The 23270-nt window shown below is 37.4% G+C and overlaps 1 protein-coding gene across 1 annotated transcript; it reads left to right on the forward strand.

The window, feature by feature from the left end:
* Positions 1 to 991: 991 nt before the first annotated feature.
* On the forward strand, positions 992 to 22628 carry ak9 (adenylate kinase 9). Its single transcript, XM_052098157.1, has 37 exons — positions 992 to 1068; positions 1390 to 1530; positions 1634 to 1697; positions 1787 to 1839; positions 1926 to 2022; positions 2229 to 2341; positions 3946 to 4113; positions 4417 to 4539; positions 4619 to 4693; positions 4828 to 4926; positions 5689 to 5828; positions 6327 to 6646; positions 7179 to 7223; positions 7616 to 7740; positions 7854 to 8004; positions 8670 to 8787; positions 8971 to 9053; positions 9996 to 10055; positions 10198 to 10392; positions 10657 to 10787; positions 11739 to 11942; positions 12085 to 12384; positions 13017 to 13138; positions 13250 to 13457; positions 13632 to 13727; positions 14092 to 14307; positions 14485 to 14703; positions 14900 to 15113; positions 15761 to 15962; positions 16097 to 16243; positions 16715 to 16932; positions 17300 to 17496; positions 17625 to 17794; positions 18735 to 18833; positions 20950 to 21052; positions 21269 to 21383; positions 21617 to 22628. The coding sequence occupies exons 2-37, from the start codon at positions 1411 to 1413 to the stop codon at positions 21838 to 21840; spliced, it is 5334 nt and encodes a 1777-aa protein (XP_051954117.1). The 5' UTR covers positions 992 to 1068; positions 1390 to 1410; the 3' UTR covers positions 21841 to 22628.
* The last annotated feature ends 642 nt before the right edge of the window (positions 22629 to 23270 follow it).

Here is a 23270-nt window from a genome sequence, read left to right on the forward strand (position 1 = left end):
GCGTGTTCGGTGGGAATGACCCCTAAGCCAGCACTAAAAATATGCCACTGTTATTTATTTATTTATTTTTTATATTTTCACGAGAAAAACTTACTTTTAAAACCATCCCCCTTAATTGTTTAGCTAACATGGGTTTGTGGTTTATGAGGCAGTCTGATACCACAGAAGTCTCTTATCAGCCAACAGCCAATGATGGTCAATAAAGAAATAGTGCATGTTCAACATACCAAACTGAGGGAGAGAGATACAACATACACTGTTAAAACATTTTAAATATTAAAACTAAAAAAAAAATATATTTTTAGTAGAAGGCAATAGATCTTTACCCAGCTCTACCTACACCTCAAGTGTTGCATACAAAGGGCTCATGAGATAGTCATCAGGCAGCGCCCACTTCTTACATACACTTTTAAAAGGAGGAATGAGGAAGCAGCTTGTTATATGTCTCAGAAAAGTGTCCTCAGGGCATGTTCTGCGTTATCTTTTTCAAGGGCATAATCCACCATTAATTGGTAACCAGTTTATGTTTTCATTGTTGCATGTCCCTTTGCTGCTTAAATTTGTTCCTCAGTTGTTTTTATGGTGTTTGCTTCTAGTTTCTGGGATATTGAGGTCACCCCCTCTCAAATTCTCAAAACAAAAACATAATGTTTTAGTGTCCCTCTGTGATTTTGGGTTTAATTTCCAGTGTGTGTATGTGTTTGCGTGGGTACTTTTAAACACAATACATTGCGTTTTAAAAATGGCAAGTAAATTGTCATTCAGCTCAACACTGGAAACTTAACACTGACCTCTGGTGCTCAAATTGAATAAGTGCAAATTTAAGCAGGCAGGAAAACAATTCTGAAATTTTATTTCGCCAAATAATCTATCTAATATAATAAATTATAAACAATTTTGTGATGTGATCACCACTAAAAAAAAATAAAAAAGAGCCTCAAATATGTAAACGTTTCTATGCTGCCTGAACAATAGGCTACTGTTGTCGGCGAGTTGCCATGACAACTGTTCAACGTTTGAAGTGCGACTAGATATAGAGGTTACCGCCTGTGGTCGAAGTCTATTGAAGTGAGTAGTCAATTAATAAATAAATTGGATATTTAGTGACTGTAAATACATTTCTAATAGGTTTAGAAAAGGAAATTTGGAAAAATAGTTCACTTGATACCGCGCGTTTGTCAAAATATTAGTTATCTTATAAAACTCAGCTTTAGCTAACTTTATAATTAAATTGTTCGTCATATGGACACTTAAAATATATTATTAAGATATGACTAGTAAAGCAGCTTCATACAAGATCATTATTAACGATGATTTCATACTGAACCTGACCGTTCCTTTTTGATAGCTGTAAACAGATTTACAGCTCTGTGTGTTTCTGCTTTACAGTAACAGAGAACTCGCCTAACAATGTCATCCACTGTCCCGAATCCGTCCACCTTCCCTTTAGTGGATAAACTGATGGAGGACGATGCAGAGAAAGATATTATGTTCTCTAAAGCAACGTGTTTTATCATCATTGGAAAACCAGTAAGTTTCCAACACGCATCTTGCTCAGCACAACAAAAAAACAACAAAAAACCCAAGCAAACAGTAGCCTATTTCATGATGTGGCTTTCTGTATTATTTTCAGGGTGTTGGCAAATCGACTCTTGCTAGAAAATTAGCCATGAGTTGGAATTGTGTCCTCATTGATGGTAAGTTTGGTCAGGTGCCTTTGAAACAACATTGCCAACATTTGAAAATAACTTTCTGTTAAGCATGTTTATTCTTTCACTCTGCTTAGATACAGATCTTCTTAACAGCCACATCAACAACGGGACAGAACAAGGTATCCAGGTGCGTTGTTGTTTTGTATGGCAGTCAAATATATGGCCAGTTGTGTCAAATGAGATATTTTATTGTTGTTGTTGTTGTTGTTTCAGCTCTTTAATATATTGGCTGAAGGGAAAACAGTTCCTGAAGAGATGGTCGTCAAGTTAATTGTTGATCGGCTCAATTCATCTGATGTTGAACACTATGGTAAGGCTGTGACAAGGCTTAAATAACCCAAACGTATTTTTTTGTAACTTTTTAATTTTTTATATTTTGTCTTTGTTGTTTTAATTCCACCGGCTTGTTTAAATGGTCATTGAAGACAAAGTTCTTCATATCAACAAACATATTGTAAAACCATGTTATTTGGATTTTAGTTCACATGCCTTGTTTTGAAACCTGTTGCTTAACAGGTTATGTCCTGGCCTGTTTGCCTTCAATGTCAGAGGAGTACCTGAAAATTCAGGAGCAAATTGACCTGATTAAAAACCTTAGAATGTCACCAGACTTCATCATCAACATCAAGGTAGCCCTTTTCTTAATCTTTATACTATCTATATTAATCTATACTCGGTGTTGGGTGTAATCTGAATAAGTAATTAGTTACAGGGTAACGCTTAACAATAATGTTCCATTTGTAAACATTAGTTAACAACATTAATTGACATGAACTAACAATGAACAATACTTACACAGCATTTATTAATTGTGGCAGGGTGGAGGACGGGGCCAGGTTGTGATCATACACACATGACGGACATGTCCGTAAACTATCTCTCTCTCCAGCACAATCCTCCGCAGTCGGCCTTTATCCCTCTCGAAGGCTTGATTAGCCTGATAAGGGACCGGGTGTGTATGATCACGACCCGGCCCCGCCCTCCGCCCTGCCACATTAATCTTTTTATTATTAAATTATTTATTAAAGTTAATTTTATCATATGTTAAAAACAAATTAAATTCACAAGTTGTATTTGTTAACATTAGTTAATGCGCTATGTACTAACATGAACTAACAATGAACAATTTTATTTTGATTAACTAACATTAACAAAGATTAATAAATGCTGAAAAAATATATAGTTAATTATATGTTCATGATACCTAATGTTAACAAATGAAACGTCATTGGAAAGTGTTACCAGTTACAGTAATCTAAGTAATTTTAAGTAAAACAGTAGTGTAATGATTACATAGCAATTATTGTAACCAGATTACATTTGCTGACTTTCAATTATGTTAATTACAAGTACATTACTTGGGTTACTCATATTTAAAAAAATTTTTTTATTTAAAACACATTTAAAACATGAATTATGATAATATGTATATTTTATTGACAGCTGAAGGGTCAATAAAACTAACTAAGGGAGAAACTAGTGTATAGCCTGCATGCGACAATGAACAAGGAGGAAATATAGACATTGAGCATGTTAACATACACATTATTACACTGATTGTGCTTATTAGGCCAACAAACTGTGTGGTGATGTAAATGCATTAAACAGCTTTCCTTAAAAGCCACAAACTGCATAAGAATAAACTGATCGATAAGGGTACATTCTTGCCAATTACCCCAATTTCGTGTTGCATGTAAACACCTTAACCAGCATTCTTAACAGCTTATCCAATGTCCACGTGTTGTGCGCATTCCTCTTCACGTTTGATGTCAAAAGCAGAGAATAGCGCAATTATTTCAAATTTCACGTATACACAGATTTCATGATTTTTGTGAGTAATCAGAGTATTGGTGTGCATGGTAACAGGCTCAATGTTTTGAATTCGTTGAGCACAAAATACTTTTTTTTTCTGTGACAAGTGTTTCAGAAAGTAACTTAAAAGTAAAGTAATAAGTAAAGTGATTACTTTTCCAATGACATAATAAAGTTATCTTATTAAAATTATAGAGAAATAATTAGTAATTTTTAGTTGATTACTTTCTTTGAGTAACTTACCCAAAATTGCCTATACTCCACTGATACTTACTTTGGATATATTTGACCACATTGTTATATTATTATTACACCTAAATGTGAGAAGTTGTGTGCTGTTGTTACATAAATGGTAAGTAAATAAATGTTAAGTTAGCGGCTTTCAGAGTGTGTGTGTGGTTTTGTATGGGATTGTGTACAGTGTCCAGACAGGGACCTGATTCAAAGGCTGTCAGGGGAGCGTCAACATCCTGAGACAGGCCTTGTGTTCCAGAGGGAGAAATGGGACCCTGTGAAGAAAGAGTCACCCATGAAAAGTAGCAACATAGAGGATGAGGAAGGGGAGGATCTGGAGGATCTGGAGGAAGAGGTAAAGAGCTATGAATGTCCAACATGATGTCTTTGGTAATACTTAGAATGAATGACAAAAGTGGGAATTGAGTTCAGTTCATTATTGTCATTGTTATTAGACAATTGTATAACTTCATAAATATACATCAACTTAACAAGCGACTTTATAAATATACAGTAAGTTGGTGTTCTGTAACTGCTATGTCGATAAACTTATTTTTCATGTTCCTGGAAAGATCAGCATTGCCAAATTTTAAAGTGCAGTTTACAAATGGATAAACACAATTGATACGTGTGCACAGTGTTTGTATCTGTGTTTAAGACCGAAGAGATACAGCTCCAGAAAGACATGCTCAAACAGCTAATAAGAGTGAGAGAGAATTATCCAGAAAACGTCAACAGCAGGATCATACTCTATAAGGACACCATGCTCAAGCCTCTAGAGGTAATGGTCTTTATTGCACACCTGCGTACATTATTACCGAAACAAATATTTAGAGGATTTACACTTGTTTTATTTGAAGGATTACATGGCGGACCATAATCCCCCGTACTTATTTGAGCTGGATGGAAACAAAGACCCAGAGGAGCTCTATGTGGTGTGTGACCTCTGTCAAGGCTATAATGCTTAATGCTATAATGTATATCAGTAAAGCATTCAAATAATATGATATACAGTATAATGTAATGACTTAAGTTCTGAAATTTCCCAACTATCTGTAAATGTCTACAGTCAGTGATGTCTCGTTTGGAGTCCATGGCTGTGAAGCGTGCAGCTTTGCCTGTGCATTTGACGATAGAGGACACAGAGTTTTCTGATCAGATGGAAATGGTCAGATACTATAAACCTTATTCTGACCTGATTAATTCATAGGAACTTTAAAGGGATAGTTTACCCAAAAATGAAAATTCTCTCATTATTTACTCACCCTCATGATTAATATGACTTTGTTTCTTCTGCGGAACACAAATTAAGATTTTTAGAAGAATATCTCAGCTCTGTAGGTCGATACAATGCAAGTTAATGGTGGCCAGAACTTTTTATCTCCAAAAATCACATAAAGACAGCATAAAAGTAATCCATACGACTCCAGTGGTTAAATTCAGGTCTTCTGAAGCGATATGTTAGGAAGATATGCTAGAAATGATAGGTTAGATCAATATTTAAGTCCTTTTTAACTATAAATCTCCACCTTTGGCCAGCCTCGACCAGTAGGTGCTGAAATGAACAAGTGAAAGTGAATTGGAGATTTATAGTACAAATGGACTTAAATATTTACCTGTTTCTCACCCACACCTAACATAATGGTTCAACATTCGAAAAATATCGAGGATTAGTTTTATGCTGCCTTTTTTTATTTTTGGAGATTCAAAGTTTTGGCCACCATTCACTTGTGCTGTATGGGCTTATAGATCTGAGATATTCTTACAGCATAAAAATCTTCATTTGTTTTCTGCAAAAGAAAGAAAGTCATACACATCAGGGATGGCATTAGTGTGTGTAAATGATGAGAGAATAAAAAATTTTGGGTGAACAATCTCTTTAATAAAAAAAAGCTTATTATATCTCTCATTTCCATATCTGTTCTTATAGGAGGAGCTATTTCGAACTCTGTCCTCTTGTAAGATCGTCGCACCAGGCTTTCGTTGGCGAAGAAGCCGATGGTCCACTACCTGCCCTGTGGCGCTCAAAGAGGGCAGGGTCATCAAGGGCAGGCTTGAATTCGCTGTTGGGTTAGTAAAAAACGAATTTATCTAAAAGGAAAATATTTCAGGAATTTAATATGAGGGGCTGGGTAGCTCAGCTAGACGCTGACTAACACACCTGGAGTCACAAGTTGGAATCCAGGGCCAGTGACTCCAGTCAGGCTTTCTAAGCAACTAATTGGCCCAGTTGCTATGGTGGGTAGAGTCACATTGGGTTAAGCTCCTTGTGGTCGCTATAATGTGATTCTCGCTCTTGGTGTGGTGAGTGGCGTGTTGTGCGATGTTGTGTGAGAATAGCGTGAAGCCTCCACACATGCTAGGTCTCTGCGGTAACGTGCTCAACAAGCCACGTAATAAGATGCGTGAATTGACTGTCTCAGATGCTGAGACTCGTCCTCCGCTACCCAGATTGAGGTGGGATTTGGGCATGCCAAATTGTGGAGAAAAGGGGAGAGATAAAAAAAGGAATAAAAATGCATTTATTGTGAGGATTATTTATACATTTTAAGTTTTCCTCCCCATTAGATTCATGGATAAGATGTACATCCTGTCCTCTCTGGAAGCTTTGCAGAAATTCATGAAAAACCCTTGGCCCTACCTGCTGCCGCCCATGCCCTGCCTGCCATGTAGGGTGTCTGTGATCGGGCCACCATGCTCAGGAAAGAGCACAATGTGTGCACTACTAGCTAAGCATTATGGAGCTGTAGTGGTAGATGTAAAAGCAATGATGGAGCATACCTTGGCTACATTCAGACAGGACATGCTGGAAAAAGTGCATCACGATGCCACAATTGCAGCCCTGGAGAAGGTCAGGGTCAAGATGGAGCTTGAAGCTAAAGCATCAGGTTAGACAGCAATGACCTGCAGTTTCCAGTAACTGACTTTTTTGACACTAGGCATTGATAATGAAGGCTTTGTGCTTCATGCAAATTCAAGGAAGAAAACAGGCTCCATGCAAATTTAAAAACTCACAAACTTATATACAGTTTATCATGTGTTGCATTGTTAAAAGCTGAGAGAATTAGAAACTTGTAGCAGACTTATAAATATATTTACATATGAAATAGTGGCCAATCGTTATGTTTTTTTCCGTTGCTGCCTATACAAATTGCTGATATGTAAGCTACATATTTACATTTAATGACAGCAAATGAGCAAAAAAATAAAACAGAAATAGTTTTTAACCAGGCTGTTGGTAGATTTTAGAACTGGCAAAAGGGGGCGGTAACACTTCTGGTAACAATCTAAGCAGACAAATTTATCAGCTGAAGTCGACAATCTCGAAATTTAAAAAAATCAGCCAATTAATTGCCTTGGCTGAGATTTCAAGTCTATCTCTAATATAAAATATAGTATTTTTCCATTTTTGCACTGTAGGTAATATGGAAGCCAATGAGGATGAGTCTGATGAAACTTACTCAGGTAAGGGCAATCCACAGCCAACATGCACTTTACACCACTTTGTCCTAATCAGTGACATTAATAGCATAGTGTATGTCTTGAGAAATCTATGAATAGTGTCAGTTTGTTCAACTCTGTTTTAACATATTGTTAACCATTATCGCTCACTTTATTTTCTGCAGATACCCACCCAGTCGGTGAAATAAGTGAGAAAGTTACATAGTTAAACATTTTCACTTTAAATACCACTTTAAACTATACTCCCAACTGTACTGCCAACTATACTCAGGACTGTTACATTTCTTCTGGTCTCATTAAAAAAGAAGAATTCATAATAGTAACTGTTGGGCAAGCGTAGATGATAAATGTTGCTACACTGATTTGCTGATGAGTCTTTTTTACTTTTTTAATAGAGGTGACAGAAGATCACCCAGATGTTCAAGCTCTTGTAGAAGAAGCCATAAAGGTGGCAGAACAGTCTCCTGCCACAGCTCCACAGGAGCTTTATTTAGAGGCCCTGGAGAAGCACATAAGAGAGGTAGACCACCTCCCTAAACCATTTATGAAACATTATAGCCAATTTCCCATACTTTACACAGATCAATGTTATGTTTTAGAATATATGTGTTCTTCACATTTGTGGGTTGTTAGATTGAGGCTGCAGATGAGGATGCTGAATTAAAAAAAGGTTGGATACTAGACAACGTCCCCAGCACCAGATCACAGCTGATCACCATTGAGGAGCTACATAATGCTATAATGCCTGAAGTCCTATTCTGTCTGCAAGACAATGTTGGAGAGGGTGAGGGAAAGATATACTCACTCACACACGTTTTTGCATGCACACTAACTAGCAAAGAATTCAACTTTTGTTATTTTTAGTCCTGAACTTCAATACAGTACAGACTACAATCATTAATAGACTGAAACTTGGTTATTTTCCATCAACTCTGAAAGATTTGTTTAACCTTTTGTGGTTGTTTATGCCAACATCAGGCTGAGCAGTTCAGTTCCAGTAGCAAGAGGCAAGTATTGGTTCCAGTAGCATTTCCACTTGAGTACAGTTCTGTACAGTACGTTAACAAACGACTTCCGGCCTGGAATTCTCAGTATGGTTAGCTCTCCATCAGGACAGAGAACATTTCTGGTGTAACGGATGTAGTGATGTTGCAAATCATGATTGGCTGGCCAGCTCAAGTTGGGCTGCCCCCAGAAACTTCTGACAACCTAGAGAACACCCCCCCCCCCCCCATATAGATAACCATAGATAACCAGCCTTGATGATTGGTCACTTACTCAGTCAGTCTTCTCTAGTCCTGATTTTGCATCACCACTGTGAAAAAAGAAACCTTAACCATGCCAAAACTCTGGATTGGTACAGAACTGCATGGATCCACAATGAGAACCACTCTGCCTGATGGTGGAAAGGTGCCTTTAGTTGTGATGGTCATATATTGTTTATTGAAGGAAGGACCGTACTAACCAGGATGTATGAACGGGATAAGGAAGCGGTGGATCGAGCTGTGCTGGCTCGCCTACGAGAAGAACGAAAACAGCAGAAGACACAAAACAGTCATGAGACATTGTGAGTGTATAGCATCAGGGCACAGTTTCAGTAAACATATATAAAAAGCATACATGAAACTTGTGGTTAAATTGAAAACAATGCTTAACCTTCTCATAATGTCATGTAGGAAAGTTACATAACTAAAAATTGAGGTGAAAAATAGCCTTCAGCATTGTTTTCTTGGTGTATTTTTTTTTTTAGGAAACAAAATGAGGACTCAGTAAAGGGTTCACAGCCTACTGACACTCAGACAAAACTAGAGACATTGCTTGAGGAGCCAAATGGTACTCTTACTCAACCTCTCACATATGAACAGACACTTAAGGGTGTTCACATTGGCAGCAATTCAATTTTGTTATGGGGAAGTTACCCCCTTAAGAACAGCATTTACAACTTGGGGTAAGATGACATACCTGGGGCAAAAAAATCCAAAAGTCTCACTTTTGCAGAATATATAAAATACATGTGATATATGAACATGTGTTTTATTATTTATATGTAAAATACTAAATCAATTATTCTATGTAAATTGATGCTTTTTGAACATTTACTATTGCTGAGTAATTGAATAATGATGGTCAAATAACAAAAACAGAATCCTAGTCAAAGAAATGCTTTTCACCAGCAAACCCCAACTGGTGAAGTTGGTTGAGCAGCATGGTCTTTCAGGAGAAGCTGGCTTAGCTAATTAAAAAGCCTGGTAGGGTCACCAGCACTCCATGATGCCATGCTGGGGACCAGCACACAAAACACTTAAGCTGGTGACCAGCAATGCTGTTTTTTTAGCAGGGCTATTAACCATGGGGATAATTTAACCTCAAAACTGTTTAGAAGGTATAAATCTCACAAATGTTGAAGTTCAGATTGTTAAAAGCATAACCATTCAATAAATATGTTGAGATGAGATTTAGTGACATCTATGGTTAAGAGGTCATTTAAAAGTGAGGGTGTGCGTCATCTTACCCCATCTTCCCCCAAAACACTTAATATATTTCGTAATTTTCTATTCTAGTCTTTAGTAGTTTAAAACTATGTTCTCATAAAGGTAAAGAATGCACCTGAAAATGCCCCATTATTTTCACTTAATAAAAAGGGGGCAATTAATATTGCTTTTTGGCTGCAAATTGCTGTCAGTGTGAACACTTCTTTATATCAAAACTAAAGCAAAAAGTGTCTTGTAGATTCCATGATTATGTGTTTAATTAGTAATTTATACGTTTTTGCAGAGGGTTCTGATAAGTCTGACATAGGCAAAACTTTAGACTCAGTTGCATTAAATGATGAGGGTGAGTAATCTTATTATCTAATGTACAGTATATCCACAGAGTAATTTTTTCCTTCAACACTCTTTTTTCCTTTGTTGTCAGTTCTGATTTCATGTTTTGATAATGTGTCTATGTGCATATCTGCATATGTTTGGGTGTACAGTGATGGTGCTACCAAAGGTGTGGGAAAAAGGTTATCCTGACGGCCCGGAGATGGATGCCTTAAGTTTGCAGCTGAAGCAGTTTTTGATGGATTGGGAAAGCACTGAGCTTGCCATCACCTGCAGCTGTGCTAAAGTGGACATCAATAACAAAACCCCTCAGGACATCCTCCGAGAGATGATTTGCCATATGGATCGTACGTGGAATATATTGTCCATCTTTTTATGATATTTCTTTAGTGGTCATTCTCTCACACTCAGTGGCGGCCCTTGCATTTTAAGTCTAGGCCTTCAGTGCTATTCATGCCATGAAAAGATGAAAAAATATGTATTTATTATGGATGTTACGCCAGCAGAGAAGGCTTTGCTGGCCGTGAGAAAGCACCACTGCTCACATTCACTATATCCTCTCTATTCTGTCATTCTCTTGTCCTGTCTCTCTACATTTCTGTCTCTCTCAGAGTCATTTAAGTACACAGCCATGAGGATATCTAGTGTAGACCTGGAGGAGGAGGAAGAGGATTCACTGGCTTTGGCAAAGGCTGCGAAACCAGAGGATGTTAATGAAGAAGAAGAAGAACAAGAATCAGAGGTCACTGAACATTTGATAATATGCAACAAGTACAGTCAATGTGAAACAAAAATGGACCATGTTTACTTTTTGAATGCACATTTCTGGTGATTCATTCATTTATCCGCAAATTTTTGTGCACTCCAGTGGCTCCAATGTGTTAATCTGTCCGATCACCAACCCAACATTTGTCCAAACAGTAAAAGAACTAAACAAATCATGCAGTGCAATCTATACGGACTAAGATCAATGCAAACATTTGTATATTAATTGAGGTCCGCAAACTATGGACAGTAACATCTACTCAACTAATACCGCATGTGTAGAGGAACTCCATCCTCCACTGCTTCCTTGAGATGAATTTAGAGACTATCCTGTTGTTCAGTATTTCACATATTTTTAGATCCTCTAATAATTGTTTATTTCATTGATATTTTGGCAAATTTGGAAAGTTTCTCTTCACGTGTCACGTTAACCACAAGCAGGCTTGATGACGCATTCATGTGATACTAGAAGCTGAGTGGCTTGAATGGTTACCTCTAATTATTATTGGTTATGATTGCGGAATGAGGATCATTTTATTTTGCGATTAAATTTTATTTAGCCTTTTTGGTAGCATTTTGGACGGAAGCATTTGACGTTTACTTCAATTGAATATCCATTTTGATTGGTCAGTTTACTAATCAGCAGAGGCTTTAGGCCATCAGCTTTCTCAAGCGTTTATACCGATTCATACAGTGATTAAAACTTGCCTGGACTACCAAAAAAGAAAGAAAAATACAAACAAATTACCTATTTATGGACATTAGTATGTAAAGTGATAAAGAAAAATGGTTAATTTGATTACTTTTGTTATTACTTCCGTTTTGAATACATTTTTGAGAAGGCTCAGCCTCCTTTCCCTCCTCTGACTGGCTGCCAATGACAGACTCTCAGAATATCATACCACTCCTCTGTTTATGATGGTCTCAGGAGGAGGTCAGCTTTAAGAGGCAGCTGGGATATACTAAGAATTTTTGTCCAGTCGTGCTGAAGGAGAAGGGTACACTACTGCAGTGTCTGGATGAACACACTGCCAAGTACAGAGAGAAAGTCTATTATTTCTCCAGCGGAGAGGCACAAGAAAAGTTCTTACAGAACCCTGAATTCTACATCTCAAGCACAGAACTATTAAAGGTGCCACCCGCATTTTATCATGACAAATTATAAAAACACATTTTATACAGTGTTTTGCACTACTAAAAAGTTGAAATCAAAGAGAAAGTGTCAGTCTTTTGAAATGTAAGTAGATACATAGATCTGCTTTGTGTGCCACCAGCCACCAGCGCCGCGGGTCTTCATGCTTGGAGTGAGGGGCTCGGGGAAGACAACCAATGGGAAGTGGCTTGCCGAAAAACTGGGAGTCTTCCACATCCAGTTTCAAGAACGACTACAGGAGCTGATCCTACGAAAGACCCAGAAACGTGTGCGAAATGCAGATGATTCAGAACCCCCTGAGGAACCTCCAAAAGAGCTGCAGGCCTTGCTGGAGGCTTTGGGTCAGAGTACAGCATCCAATCCTGACCAGGAGGACAAGCCCAGTCATGAGGATATTGTATTTAGTGATGCTGTCAATAAGGTAGGGCTCGGCGATATATAGAATGTCATCTAAATATTTACTATGATTTTACTGCAGGTTTAAAATAAAGAAACATGGTGAATATCGCAATGAATTTAACATGCTGTTTAAATGACCATTGAAGGGATAGTTCATCCAAAAATAAAAATTCTTTCATCATTTACTCACCTTCATGCCATCTCAGATGTGTATGACTTTCTTTCTTAAGCAGACCAACGATTTTTAAAAGAATATCTCAACTCTGTAGGTCCATACAATGCAAGTGAACGGTGATCAGAACTTTTGAGGCTCCAAAAAGCACATAAAGGAAACAGAAGTAATCCATAAGTGCCTGTTCAGTTTTATTTTCACATCTCAAAATGAAAGTTAAAGTGGAGAATTTTTGTAAAAAAGGACTTAATTATTGTTCAGTTTCTCACCCATACCAGTTATATTGCTTCTGTAAATATGGATTTAACCACTGTGTGTATATATACACTACCATTCAAAAGTTTGGTGTCACTTGCCTGAAATGTGTCTCATGATCGTAAAAAACATTTGATCTGAAGGCGTATGCTTAAATGTTTGAAACTAGTTTTATAGACAAAAATATTATTGTGTTAGAGAATACTTTTATGCATTTGTGTTTGCAGGAAGATCTAGAATTAACTGAAGATGAGGAGGCCATTAAGGCCTACCTGCAGGACGGCGATCCTCTCCCTCCAGAGATATTGGAAAAGGTTTTATTACAATGGTGGTACCAAGAACCCTACAAGTAAATGATTGCTCATTCACACACATTCACTTACTAATTTACACATGCTATTTCATAAAAACTCTTTCGATCATTTGAGTTTGTGAACCCCTAAACTTTTCTCTCTCTCAGATCCACAGGGTTTATTCTGGAGGGCTTTCCTCAGAACCAAGAGGAGGTGTCCTTCATGCTGGAGCATCATTTGTTTCCAGATGTGGTGGCAGTCATGTCAGTAGAGGTTACTGAAGTGGTGCGGCGTCTGCTGCCTGCAAAGCTCATGCGTTGGAGAGAGAGACGTGACCGCAGGCAAGAACAACTGCGTCTGGTCACCGAACTCAGGGTGAGGGTTGAAGCAGAAACTTTGGGTCAGCACTTGTAATAACTGTTCATAAAATGTAAATCAGTACAATGAACAGCAGCCATTTACCATTTTGAAGAGGAGGAGGTGAAACTAAGGAGCTAAAACAAGTGCTTGGTTTTGAGTAAAAATGCATTAAACTGTGTCCCACTACAGGAGGGGGCCATCAACCAGAGAAGATTTGAGCTCACAGCTGAACGTGCACCCAAAAAACTAAGCCAAAGTGTTGGACTCAAGCCTCCCGAAGAACAGGTCATTGATCATTGTCATTGTGTCTTGTTTTAGTTCGAACTGATCTTACAGGGTTTGTAATGTGGAACTAAACAAAAGCAGGATAAACTGCGAAGTTGGGTTATAGAGTTAACATAAGAGATAATGGCAAACTTTATTGCAGCGATACCTTTTGCTTCAACAGCAAAATAAATACAAAAAGTCACTATTAAGTTTGCACAAAATTCCAAAAAAGTACAAAGTAAAAGAGATATTGATTACGGCAGTCAGAAGGTGCCAATTGAATTTGTATGTAAAGGTGTTATAGATTAAACATATATAACCAATTATGCGATGCAATTCAAAGAGACAGTTTGTCTTATTGGAGATTCTGTTGCTCTGCCAGGAGGATGAGGATAAAGAAGATGTGGGAGTAGAAGCAGAGGAGATGGATGAATCGGACCAGGAATGGGAAGAGATTGAAGCCATGTTGCTGGAGGAGTTTCCTCCTTTGGAGGAAGAGGCAGAGGATGAAGACACAGAGGCCAGTGCAAAAGAAAAGCTGGAGATGGAGATCAGTGGGAGGTTTGAGAGGGACAACAACTATCTCACCAGTATAATGGTAAGAAGGAGAGAGGGGGAATGTTGAAATGTCGAAAGCCCATTTTATAAACAAATTTACTTAAGAAAGTAAATTATGAAAATGTAATTTTCATGTAAGGAAGATGTGATTGCTCTTGGTCAACTGAATTACAGCTGTTCTGCAGACAACATATAAAGAATGGATTGCTTTTTGTAGGCCCTCCTAACGGACCGCCAAATTCCACGTCTGGATATAAGTGCTGGCCGCATGCCCCGGATTGTAAGGTACCAGCTCTTACAGGGAATCAGTCCTCTGGTGGTGAATAGACCCTCCCTGTTTCAAAAGTGCCAACCGATCAGCTACAGCCTTGCCAGAAGACTTCTGTACTGCTCCTTCAAATATCCCAGTGCCTTCGGGTGCTGGGATCCCATAAGGGTAAGGACAGATAAAAATATTTTGTGCATATGAGAATTGGGACTATGCACATAGATACATACAGCAGAATACAATACCAGTGACGGTTCTGTCATTAACAAAGCTTCTGGAAACAAGTACGTGCATTTTTGCTGTCATAGCTTTCAAAGCCCAAGACAAAAGAGACAAAAGACTCCGTTTGCTGTTTGTTTTGTAGCTTGCTGAAGGAGATTTTATCCAGCCTCTACAGGGCCCTTTCAAAGCCACCTTCCCTGTCATCCTGCATCAGTTCATCTACTTCTTTGCATCAAAGGAGACACGCAACACCTTCATCATCAACCCAATCAAATACCTCCGTCAACCAAAACCCAAGCCTTCCCTACCCATCAAACTGGCCATCATTGGCCCACCCAAAGCAGGCAAAACCACAGGTTAGGTTTCAAATTCACAGTCCAACACTGAAGTAATACAAGCCACTAAGAATCCCTACACAATCAAATAATATATATATATACAGTACTGTGCAAAAGTTTTAGACACTTGTGAATGTTGAAAATAATGGCATAAATAGTTTTCATTTATCACTTAATGTCATACAAATCCAGTTAACATAAAAAAGCTAAATCAATATTCGTTGTGACCACCTTTGCTTTACACCTGGACACAGTTTTTCTTGGTTTTTGGCAGATAGGATGTTCCAAGCTTCTTGGAGAATTTGCCACAGTTCTTCTGTCTAGTTAGGCAGTCTCAATTGCTTCTGTCTCTTCGTGTAATCTCAGACTGAAACAATGTTCAGTGGGGGGCTTTTGGGGACCATGGCATCTGTTTCAGGGCTCCCTGTTCTTCTATTCTAATGGTTTATTTTTGCAAAAGTAATGTTTGGGAGTCTAACATTTATATTTCCTATTGATACACTAAAGCTGAAGATAAAAATAACCATCTTAAGACAAAAATGCTTTTGTGAAACATTTATGTGCCTAGGACTTCTGCACTGTACTGTATAATAGCTTATAAGTGAGTGTTTTTTAAGATGGTCTTTTATTTGTGTGTGTGTGTGTGTGTGTGTGTGTGCACTCAGTGGCACAGATGTTTGCAAGGGAGTATGGTCTAGCTCGCCTCTCTATTGGAAATGCAGTACGAATGGTACTCAACAACCAGGCCAAAACTGATTTGGCTCATCAGATGCAGAAGCATTTGAACCAGGGCCTGACCGTACCTGATGAACTGGCCATCCAGTGCCTGGAGGTGGCAGTAATGAGTCTGATTTGCAGTACTCGTGGGTGAGGAGGACCATGCATAATCAAAGAAATACACAAGACAAATAAACAAAAGACAGCCTAAAAAGTTCAGTTAGCAGAATGTGTTGTGTCCGTAAATGTATGTGTCATTGTGAATGTTTAATTTATTATTTTAGGTTTGTATTGGATGGCTTCCCTATGACCAAGCATCAGGCTGAATTAATGAAATCCTGCAGCATTATTCCTATGCTAGTGATTGAACTGCAGCTGGACACATCAGAGGTGCTGAGGAGAGGCCTGGGAGAAAGGGGGAAAAACAAGAGGTTCAACCAGCACAAACACAAAGTTACAAAATTATAATTCATTAAAAACAACAGTGTACCATACTATCATATTGCTACAAATTTCATTATCATTAGTTTTGGATATTTAGCAGCGTTTCTCAAATGGTGGGTCATGAATAAAACTTGAAAGTATTTTGGCACAAATAAATAAATTCAAATAGGCAGCTGCTAGCTAAATTAGTTTCTCAAAAGTTCTTCATGGTAAAGTTAATAAACTAACATTTATACATATATTCAATATTTGATTTACTTGTGTATTATAAACAAGTTCTGTGTTGGGTTGCCTCATTATCTCCAGTGTAAAATGTGGACCCTGAAGCAAAAAAAGTTTAAAAACACAGGGCTAGTTGACAGGCTGCATCTAAAATTCAGCTAGAATGCTGACATATCATTTAAATTTCATGAAATCGTTAAGATTTTAGGAAGAATTTTGACCAATCTCTCCAACAGGCCATACCCAATGCATGATAGCCCCCAGATCCTAAACATCCGCAACTCTTGCTTCAGACGGGAGGTTGAAGCTATCAGGCTACACTTTCAGCAGCAGTATCACAACTGGACTCCCATTGATGCTCACAGGAGCAAATGGTGGGTGTGGGAACGAGTTTTAGATGAGGTTCGCATAGGCATGAGACACATCCGTTCTTACTTGGAAAGGATTCACAAAGGTGAGATCATGCAAATGATGCTTAGTCAAACAAGAAAAGCCCTACTAGTATATACACTCCTATACAGTTTGGACACACTTGACTGTATTTATGACTATACTTGACTGTACTTATTGTTAAATGCTTGAATTTAGTTTTGTAGACAAGTATAAATAATGCCTAAATATTAAATTCTCCAGCATACATGAAAAATCCTTCAATCAGGTGGTTTCATGGCATCCCAGTTGGTGGAGAACGCCCATAGTGTGTGGGACTGTAATATAAATACATATACAAATTATGTCGTCTTTTGTGATCAGGGATGAAAATTGGACTTACCTAACATCAATATTTTCAGTTCTATGACAGCTTTCTGTGTTCATGGCAGGCCAGGCAACCTGTATATACAGACTGTGCATTACCCCACGAGAGCTGCAGTCTCGGCTGGGTGAGTTTGGAGAACACTGCCCAGTTAGCTTGGCTCTCCATCGGCATCTGGTGGACTGCTCCCATAACACCTCACTGGAATTTGCCGCAGAGTTCAGGGGTCACTTCTACAAAATGGCCAGCAAAGAGTTCCTAGAGGTAAAGTGTTTATGGTCCTGCACTATCACTTTTTTAATTTGTTAATACTCTGTTGTTGTGATGTTATTGTTACTGTCAAGCTTCACTTCAATTAAACTCATTACCTCTCTTTCTTTGTTACTTGACAGAGATTTTTAGAGTCCCCAGACCAGTTTGTGGTTCCAGGCTGCCCCTACAAGCTACCCCCTCCTTCACTTCTTCCTCATAAGTTGAATGCAGGCCAAGTGAAGAGCCGGTTCCCACAACAGGTGGAGATGAAGGGATTTTGCCCTGTCACTTACCTGGATGGCCAACACAGGTACAGCCAGCACAAAACTGGCTTATAATTTCAATCAGGGTTTTTCATTTCAGTTCGTTCTGAACAAAAGTAGTATTTTTTTTGTGCTAGTTCAGGCATTCCCTAGCCTCTTTTCCAAATGGTAACCGGTTAAAAGGAAATAAAAGAATGGTTAATAACTTTCTTTTTTTAAATAACAGGATACTGTGCCAATGGTGGGTGATATATCAGTTGCAGTTTTGCCAGATCTCATCTGGGACCTGGTCTGGAAAAAAAGCTCAAAAAAAGGAACTTGTCTTAGCCAAATGAAGCAAAACTAAGCAATAAACAAATGTCAGCATATGGGAATGGGAATTATCAGTACATTTCTTAATAATTGTATAATTGAATGATCTGAATGATCAATTATACAGTATCCTACATAAATTACAAATAACATATTTTCAATAAATGTATTTTTAATATTAAATATACCCCCAAAATATTAAGAATATACATGTGGCCTTGTAAATTAAATTAATAGCTTAAATTGTTGTCTCTTGCACCTTATGTGGCCAATTTAGTTTTTTTTTTTTTTTTACCTTGGTGCGTCCCCAGAGAGTGTATACACAGACCATGATTTTCAACTTTATAATGCTTTGATAACCAACATTGGGGTAAAACAGAAGGGGGAAAACAATTATCACTTTTGGCTCTTTTCTGTAATAAGCCATATAAAACAGAATATTATCACAAAGTAAGAAACCTGTCAGTCAGTCAAACCAGTCAAATGTCTTCTGCATGTCACAGAAGGCTACAACCACAACGTGCAATTAGGCAAAGAAATTGGTGATACAGTGGTTTCCTTCAGGATCAAAGCACATGCTTATGTTCTGCTAAAAAGAGAGAACTTTCAAGCTGCAAGTGAATGTAAATGAATATCCATAGTGCAGATCTACCAAGATTTTCTTTGCTTCTGTAGATATGAAGCCTTGGTACGTGGAAACATGGAGTATGCTGTTGAGTACCGAAATAGGATCTATATCTTTGAGGATGCGAAAAAGCAAGAGCGATTTCTTCGGTGAGTGGCATCTCTCCATTGCCAAGTTATAATACATTATACCATGTGTATGTTGAATGCTTGATTCTGATTGGTTGACAGACGTTCTAAGGTGTGCAATTATTTTCTGGTAAACACGCAGCTATGAAGTAGCTCCAGGTCTTTACCACATAACGGCTCCATGTCACTAGACCAAATTATTTCAGTAATTTCAAAGAGCCATACAGGCTACCACAGCAAACTAACCATAAAAAAAAGACATTGGTTAAAATAAATCGGTTAAGAACGAGAAAAATATCTCTCTCTCGTCTCACCCATACTTGCACACGCATGCATGTGTCATCAGTCCTACTGGAACCAGTGATCCCCGGCATGGCAGCCAGACCTGCTAGCAAGGAGGCTATAAAAGACATGGCCTCTAGCTTCGGTCGCTGGTGCAACTCTTAAGGTTTACATACCTCACAGCTATCACGTATCAGCTGGCTACCATTACACATGTCACGACTTGATCAATAAAGAAGTTTCTATATTATCCAAAATAAATTTTAATATGTGCAACTTTTAATGTATCAATGTATTTTGCTCTAATCTTTTTTTGACACCATGCCAGCTTCTATGGCTATATTCATGGCAAGAGCCAAGTTTAGTTATTCAAGAATAGAACTAAATAAGGTGTTTTAAGATTTATTTTTTCTAAAAACCTTAAAACTAAATTTGGATTCACTTAGTTAAAAACCTTTTCAAATGTGAAGAAGCATTACAGTCCAGTAAAATATGTTTAATGGATTGTGGATTCTGACAAGATGAACACTTTGGTGAATTTTCTCCTGAAATTTGTGTGCGAATCTTGTATGTTCTATTCGGCATTGTGTGTAAATGACCTGATCCCAGCTATTATTAAAAGGCAATACATATCATGTCCCAACAACAAGATTTATTTCACATAATTTGTTGTTTAAACGCTGATCCCATTCCGACTTCCATTTGTTTTAAATGTATACATTTAATGTTGGTTTCAGATCTGTGAAAGGTATAGAGCATTTTACTGGTTCTGTAGTTAATGGTTCTCTGGCAGCTCTGTCTGCTTGTTCAGTATCAGAGATTCCTGAGTGACAATTTGATTAAAATCTTCACGATTGTTGGGTGATCGGTTTTTATAGATTCCAATGCTTCGAGACATGATTTTGAATCAGTTATTATTAAAAAAATTTATTATTTGTCTCAATGAACGTCAGTGCATTTGCCTCTGCAGTAAAAACTGAACTTTGGTCAGGGATGCGTATACCCTGACACAGTTGATTTGCTGCAAAAGCTACTGCCATTTCCAGATTTCAGATACCTTCCAGATTTAGATCCATCTGTGTATATTGGGATATGTTGTGTGAATTTCACTCTAATAAGCCTCCCATAGCTATAGTTTAAAGCACTGTCGCGCTTCCCCTCTCTTTCGCTTTCACGCAAACTCTGGAGTAAAGTCAGCACACCACCATGACTCCAGTGGGATTGTTAACAGTTGTTTAGCAATAGAAAATCTATATGCAAGAATGGCAACTTTCGCTGCTGCTGAGAAGTATGCTTAAACGTACATCTTGGCAGTTTGAAGCGATGTTATTCCTAATGATAGCCATTTCAAACACAGGTAATTCCACGTGCAATCTCTCTATTTCTCTCTCTCACACACACACACACACACACACACACACACATGCACATTTACTACCTTGGTACTCCAGTGCTGAAAGGCAGTGCATCTTCTGTTGCTAGATCTAAAGTGACATTTTCAAACTAGCAATGAAGTCTTGAGCTATATTAAAGATAGACGCTGAATCCGTGGTGGAAGAAAATAGTTCCTCTCACAAGAACGTTTTAGGGACAAAAAACAGAAAACGCTTTGCGATAAAACCCTGAACAATGTCTTAAGGTGTGGTAACTTTGGTTTTAGTGTAATAATTGACTCAGGCCCATTGAATTATTGAAAAATGATGCACAACTGAAGTGTAACTGCTACTCCACTGTGCGTCTTGACTGCATTACCACCTCGAGTGTGCATTGTTTTTCAATAATTCAACGGTCCATCGTCAGTTATTCCTTATGTATAATACAACTTGAAACACAAAAAATTCACAACTGTTTGCAGGTCACCGGAGACTTACTGGGACCAGAAACTTCCACATAAACTACCTCCCATGGAACAGCCAATTTTGCTAAACTCTTTACCAAACCTGGGCTATTTGGAACAAGTGAGAGGGCACCAAAACACATACTCACAGTCTGTCAATCTGCAGTTTTAATTATCTGTACATCGCAGTTAACAATTTAAATGGTCTGATTATGGTAATGTCGTGTTTTATGCAAGTCATAAGATTATAATTAACTCAATATATTTGTTAGAAATTATAGGACTGATGTCATGAATAAGGTTTTGTGACATTAATTTCATTAATCTGTTTTTGTAGGGTCTGGCAGTACCCATCATCAAAGCTATGACTGCAGTTGGTAACCTAAGGCCAAAGTTCCCATTTCTCAGTGTGAAAAGATCTGCTATATTGTACCTGACCTTTCATCTGAAAGGTGATTGATGTTTTTCTTTTGACTTCTCTTTGAATAGATTGCAGTGTGATGTTTTTTTTTTTTTAAATAAATACATAAATAAAACTAACCCCAAAATGTGGTTAGAAATTTGTGTAAGACATTAAATCATTCAAAGTAAGATCTAAGTAGGATTTATTTTACATCTAAGATGTAAAATAAAGACAAAGTATTTTCAGACACCTAATCTAACTCACTACCCCCCACTTTCACAGCATTCAACGCCAAGAGCCCGGACTATATCCGTCAAAAGTACAAAAAGAAACTTAAACATTTTGAGGAAGGCTGTGAGCTTCTCTCATACCTGGGTACCATTATGGGGAGGCACCAATCTCCTCACAATGTGCCCCCTGATTTTACACTAAAGCTGGACAGGTTTCTGGCTCTGGAAAAGTCCACCAAAACAACCTCAGGCCTGATACAGCTTGGGGGCAGGTAGAGAGCAACTTTTAATGATAAAAACCTTGAGTCAGCAGTGCGACACATCACAGTATTTCAAGATCAGTTTTGGTTGACATTAAATCAGTAAAATATGCAAGTATATAAACATTATTATTTTATTGTTCTGTTCAATTGACAATTCAATGTGTGAATGATCTCAATAAATACATTTTAACAGTTTTTTTTTTTGTTAAGTATTACTGTCTTGAAAGTTTAGTGTGAATTTTACTGACATCTTTCGGTTTATATACTGTATAAGGGTGTTTATATTCCTTTATATATAAATCTCTTCTCTATATACACAACATCACTGGGACCCATCATTTAAGCATACAGGTTTTTTTTTTTTTAATTGAGAATATAAAATAATAATAATTCTTGTTGCCACCTAATCTCAGTATTGGCTGGTACTTTTCTAATGCAATTTAAAAAAATATTATGTTACTGTCTCTTTAAGATGAATCGCTTATATGTTGTTTCCTTCCTCATTTTGTAAGTAGCTTTGGATAAAAGCATCTGCCAAATAAATAAATGTAAATGTAAAATGTAGTGTTTCTTCACATTCTGGCACTGTGAACTTCAAGAGAGTACCGTCTCATTAAATGTCTAACAGTGTATGTACATGCATCACAGGAGATTTATGTAGTTTTTGTATTTATTTCTGAAATTCTTGAAAAACCCCACCACACATTTCCACCACATCTCGATTTCTGTTTGTTTTCTCTTGTGTTAAATAGAATTCCATGGTGACAATTACAGTAATTTAAATTACATTTAAACAAATTCTTTTTTCTTTTTAAATGATTTCAAAGCTAACATTTTATGTATTCTAAATACACACAATTAAATCCTATTTTCACACTTTTTGCACAAGTTGGTAAAATTACAACTTAATTGGAAATGACCACCAATAAAAGTATTTTGCTGACCAATTTTATTTAGCTTGATTTATTTTTTTCTCCAGACCACACATATCATATATTCATCTCAAGCAAGCACTTGCACTTGTTGACAAGTATACAATTATTATTATTTTTATTTTTGGCAGAATTGTGGTATGTCACAGTCATGTCTTTTTTTTTTATTGAATTATTAAAAAAGACATGAAAACATGAACAAAACACACATGACTGTGACATGGTGATTATGACGGCAAAACTGTGGGATAGCTGTAATTTAAAAAAGAAAAATAGAAATCGATTTCACACAAAACATATTGAAATTGTTTACGATTATTTAACTCTTTGCAAATATGTAATATATTGTATTTTTACAATGGATTTTCCTAGTTTAATATTGAAAGTCTCTGCCTGGGACGAGGCTACGTAAAATGAATTGAAATTAACCAAATATAAATTGTGAAAACCTGATACAAAGTCTCCACAGAAAGAAAAGTTTGAAATCTGTTCGTTTTAATAAAAATTAGTG

The sequence above is a fragment of the Xyrauchen texanus genome, chromosome 30 (assembly GCF_025860055.1).
Source record: "Xyrauchen texanus isolate HMW12.3.18 chromosome 30, RBS_HiC_50CHRs, whole genome shotgun sequence".
Classification (NCBI taxonomy): Eukaryota; Metazoa; Chordata; class Actinopteri; order Cypriniformes; family Catostomidae; genus Xyrauchen; species Xyrauchen texanus.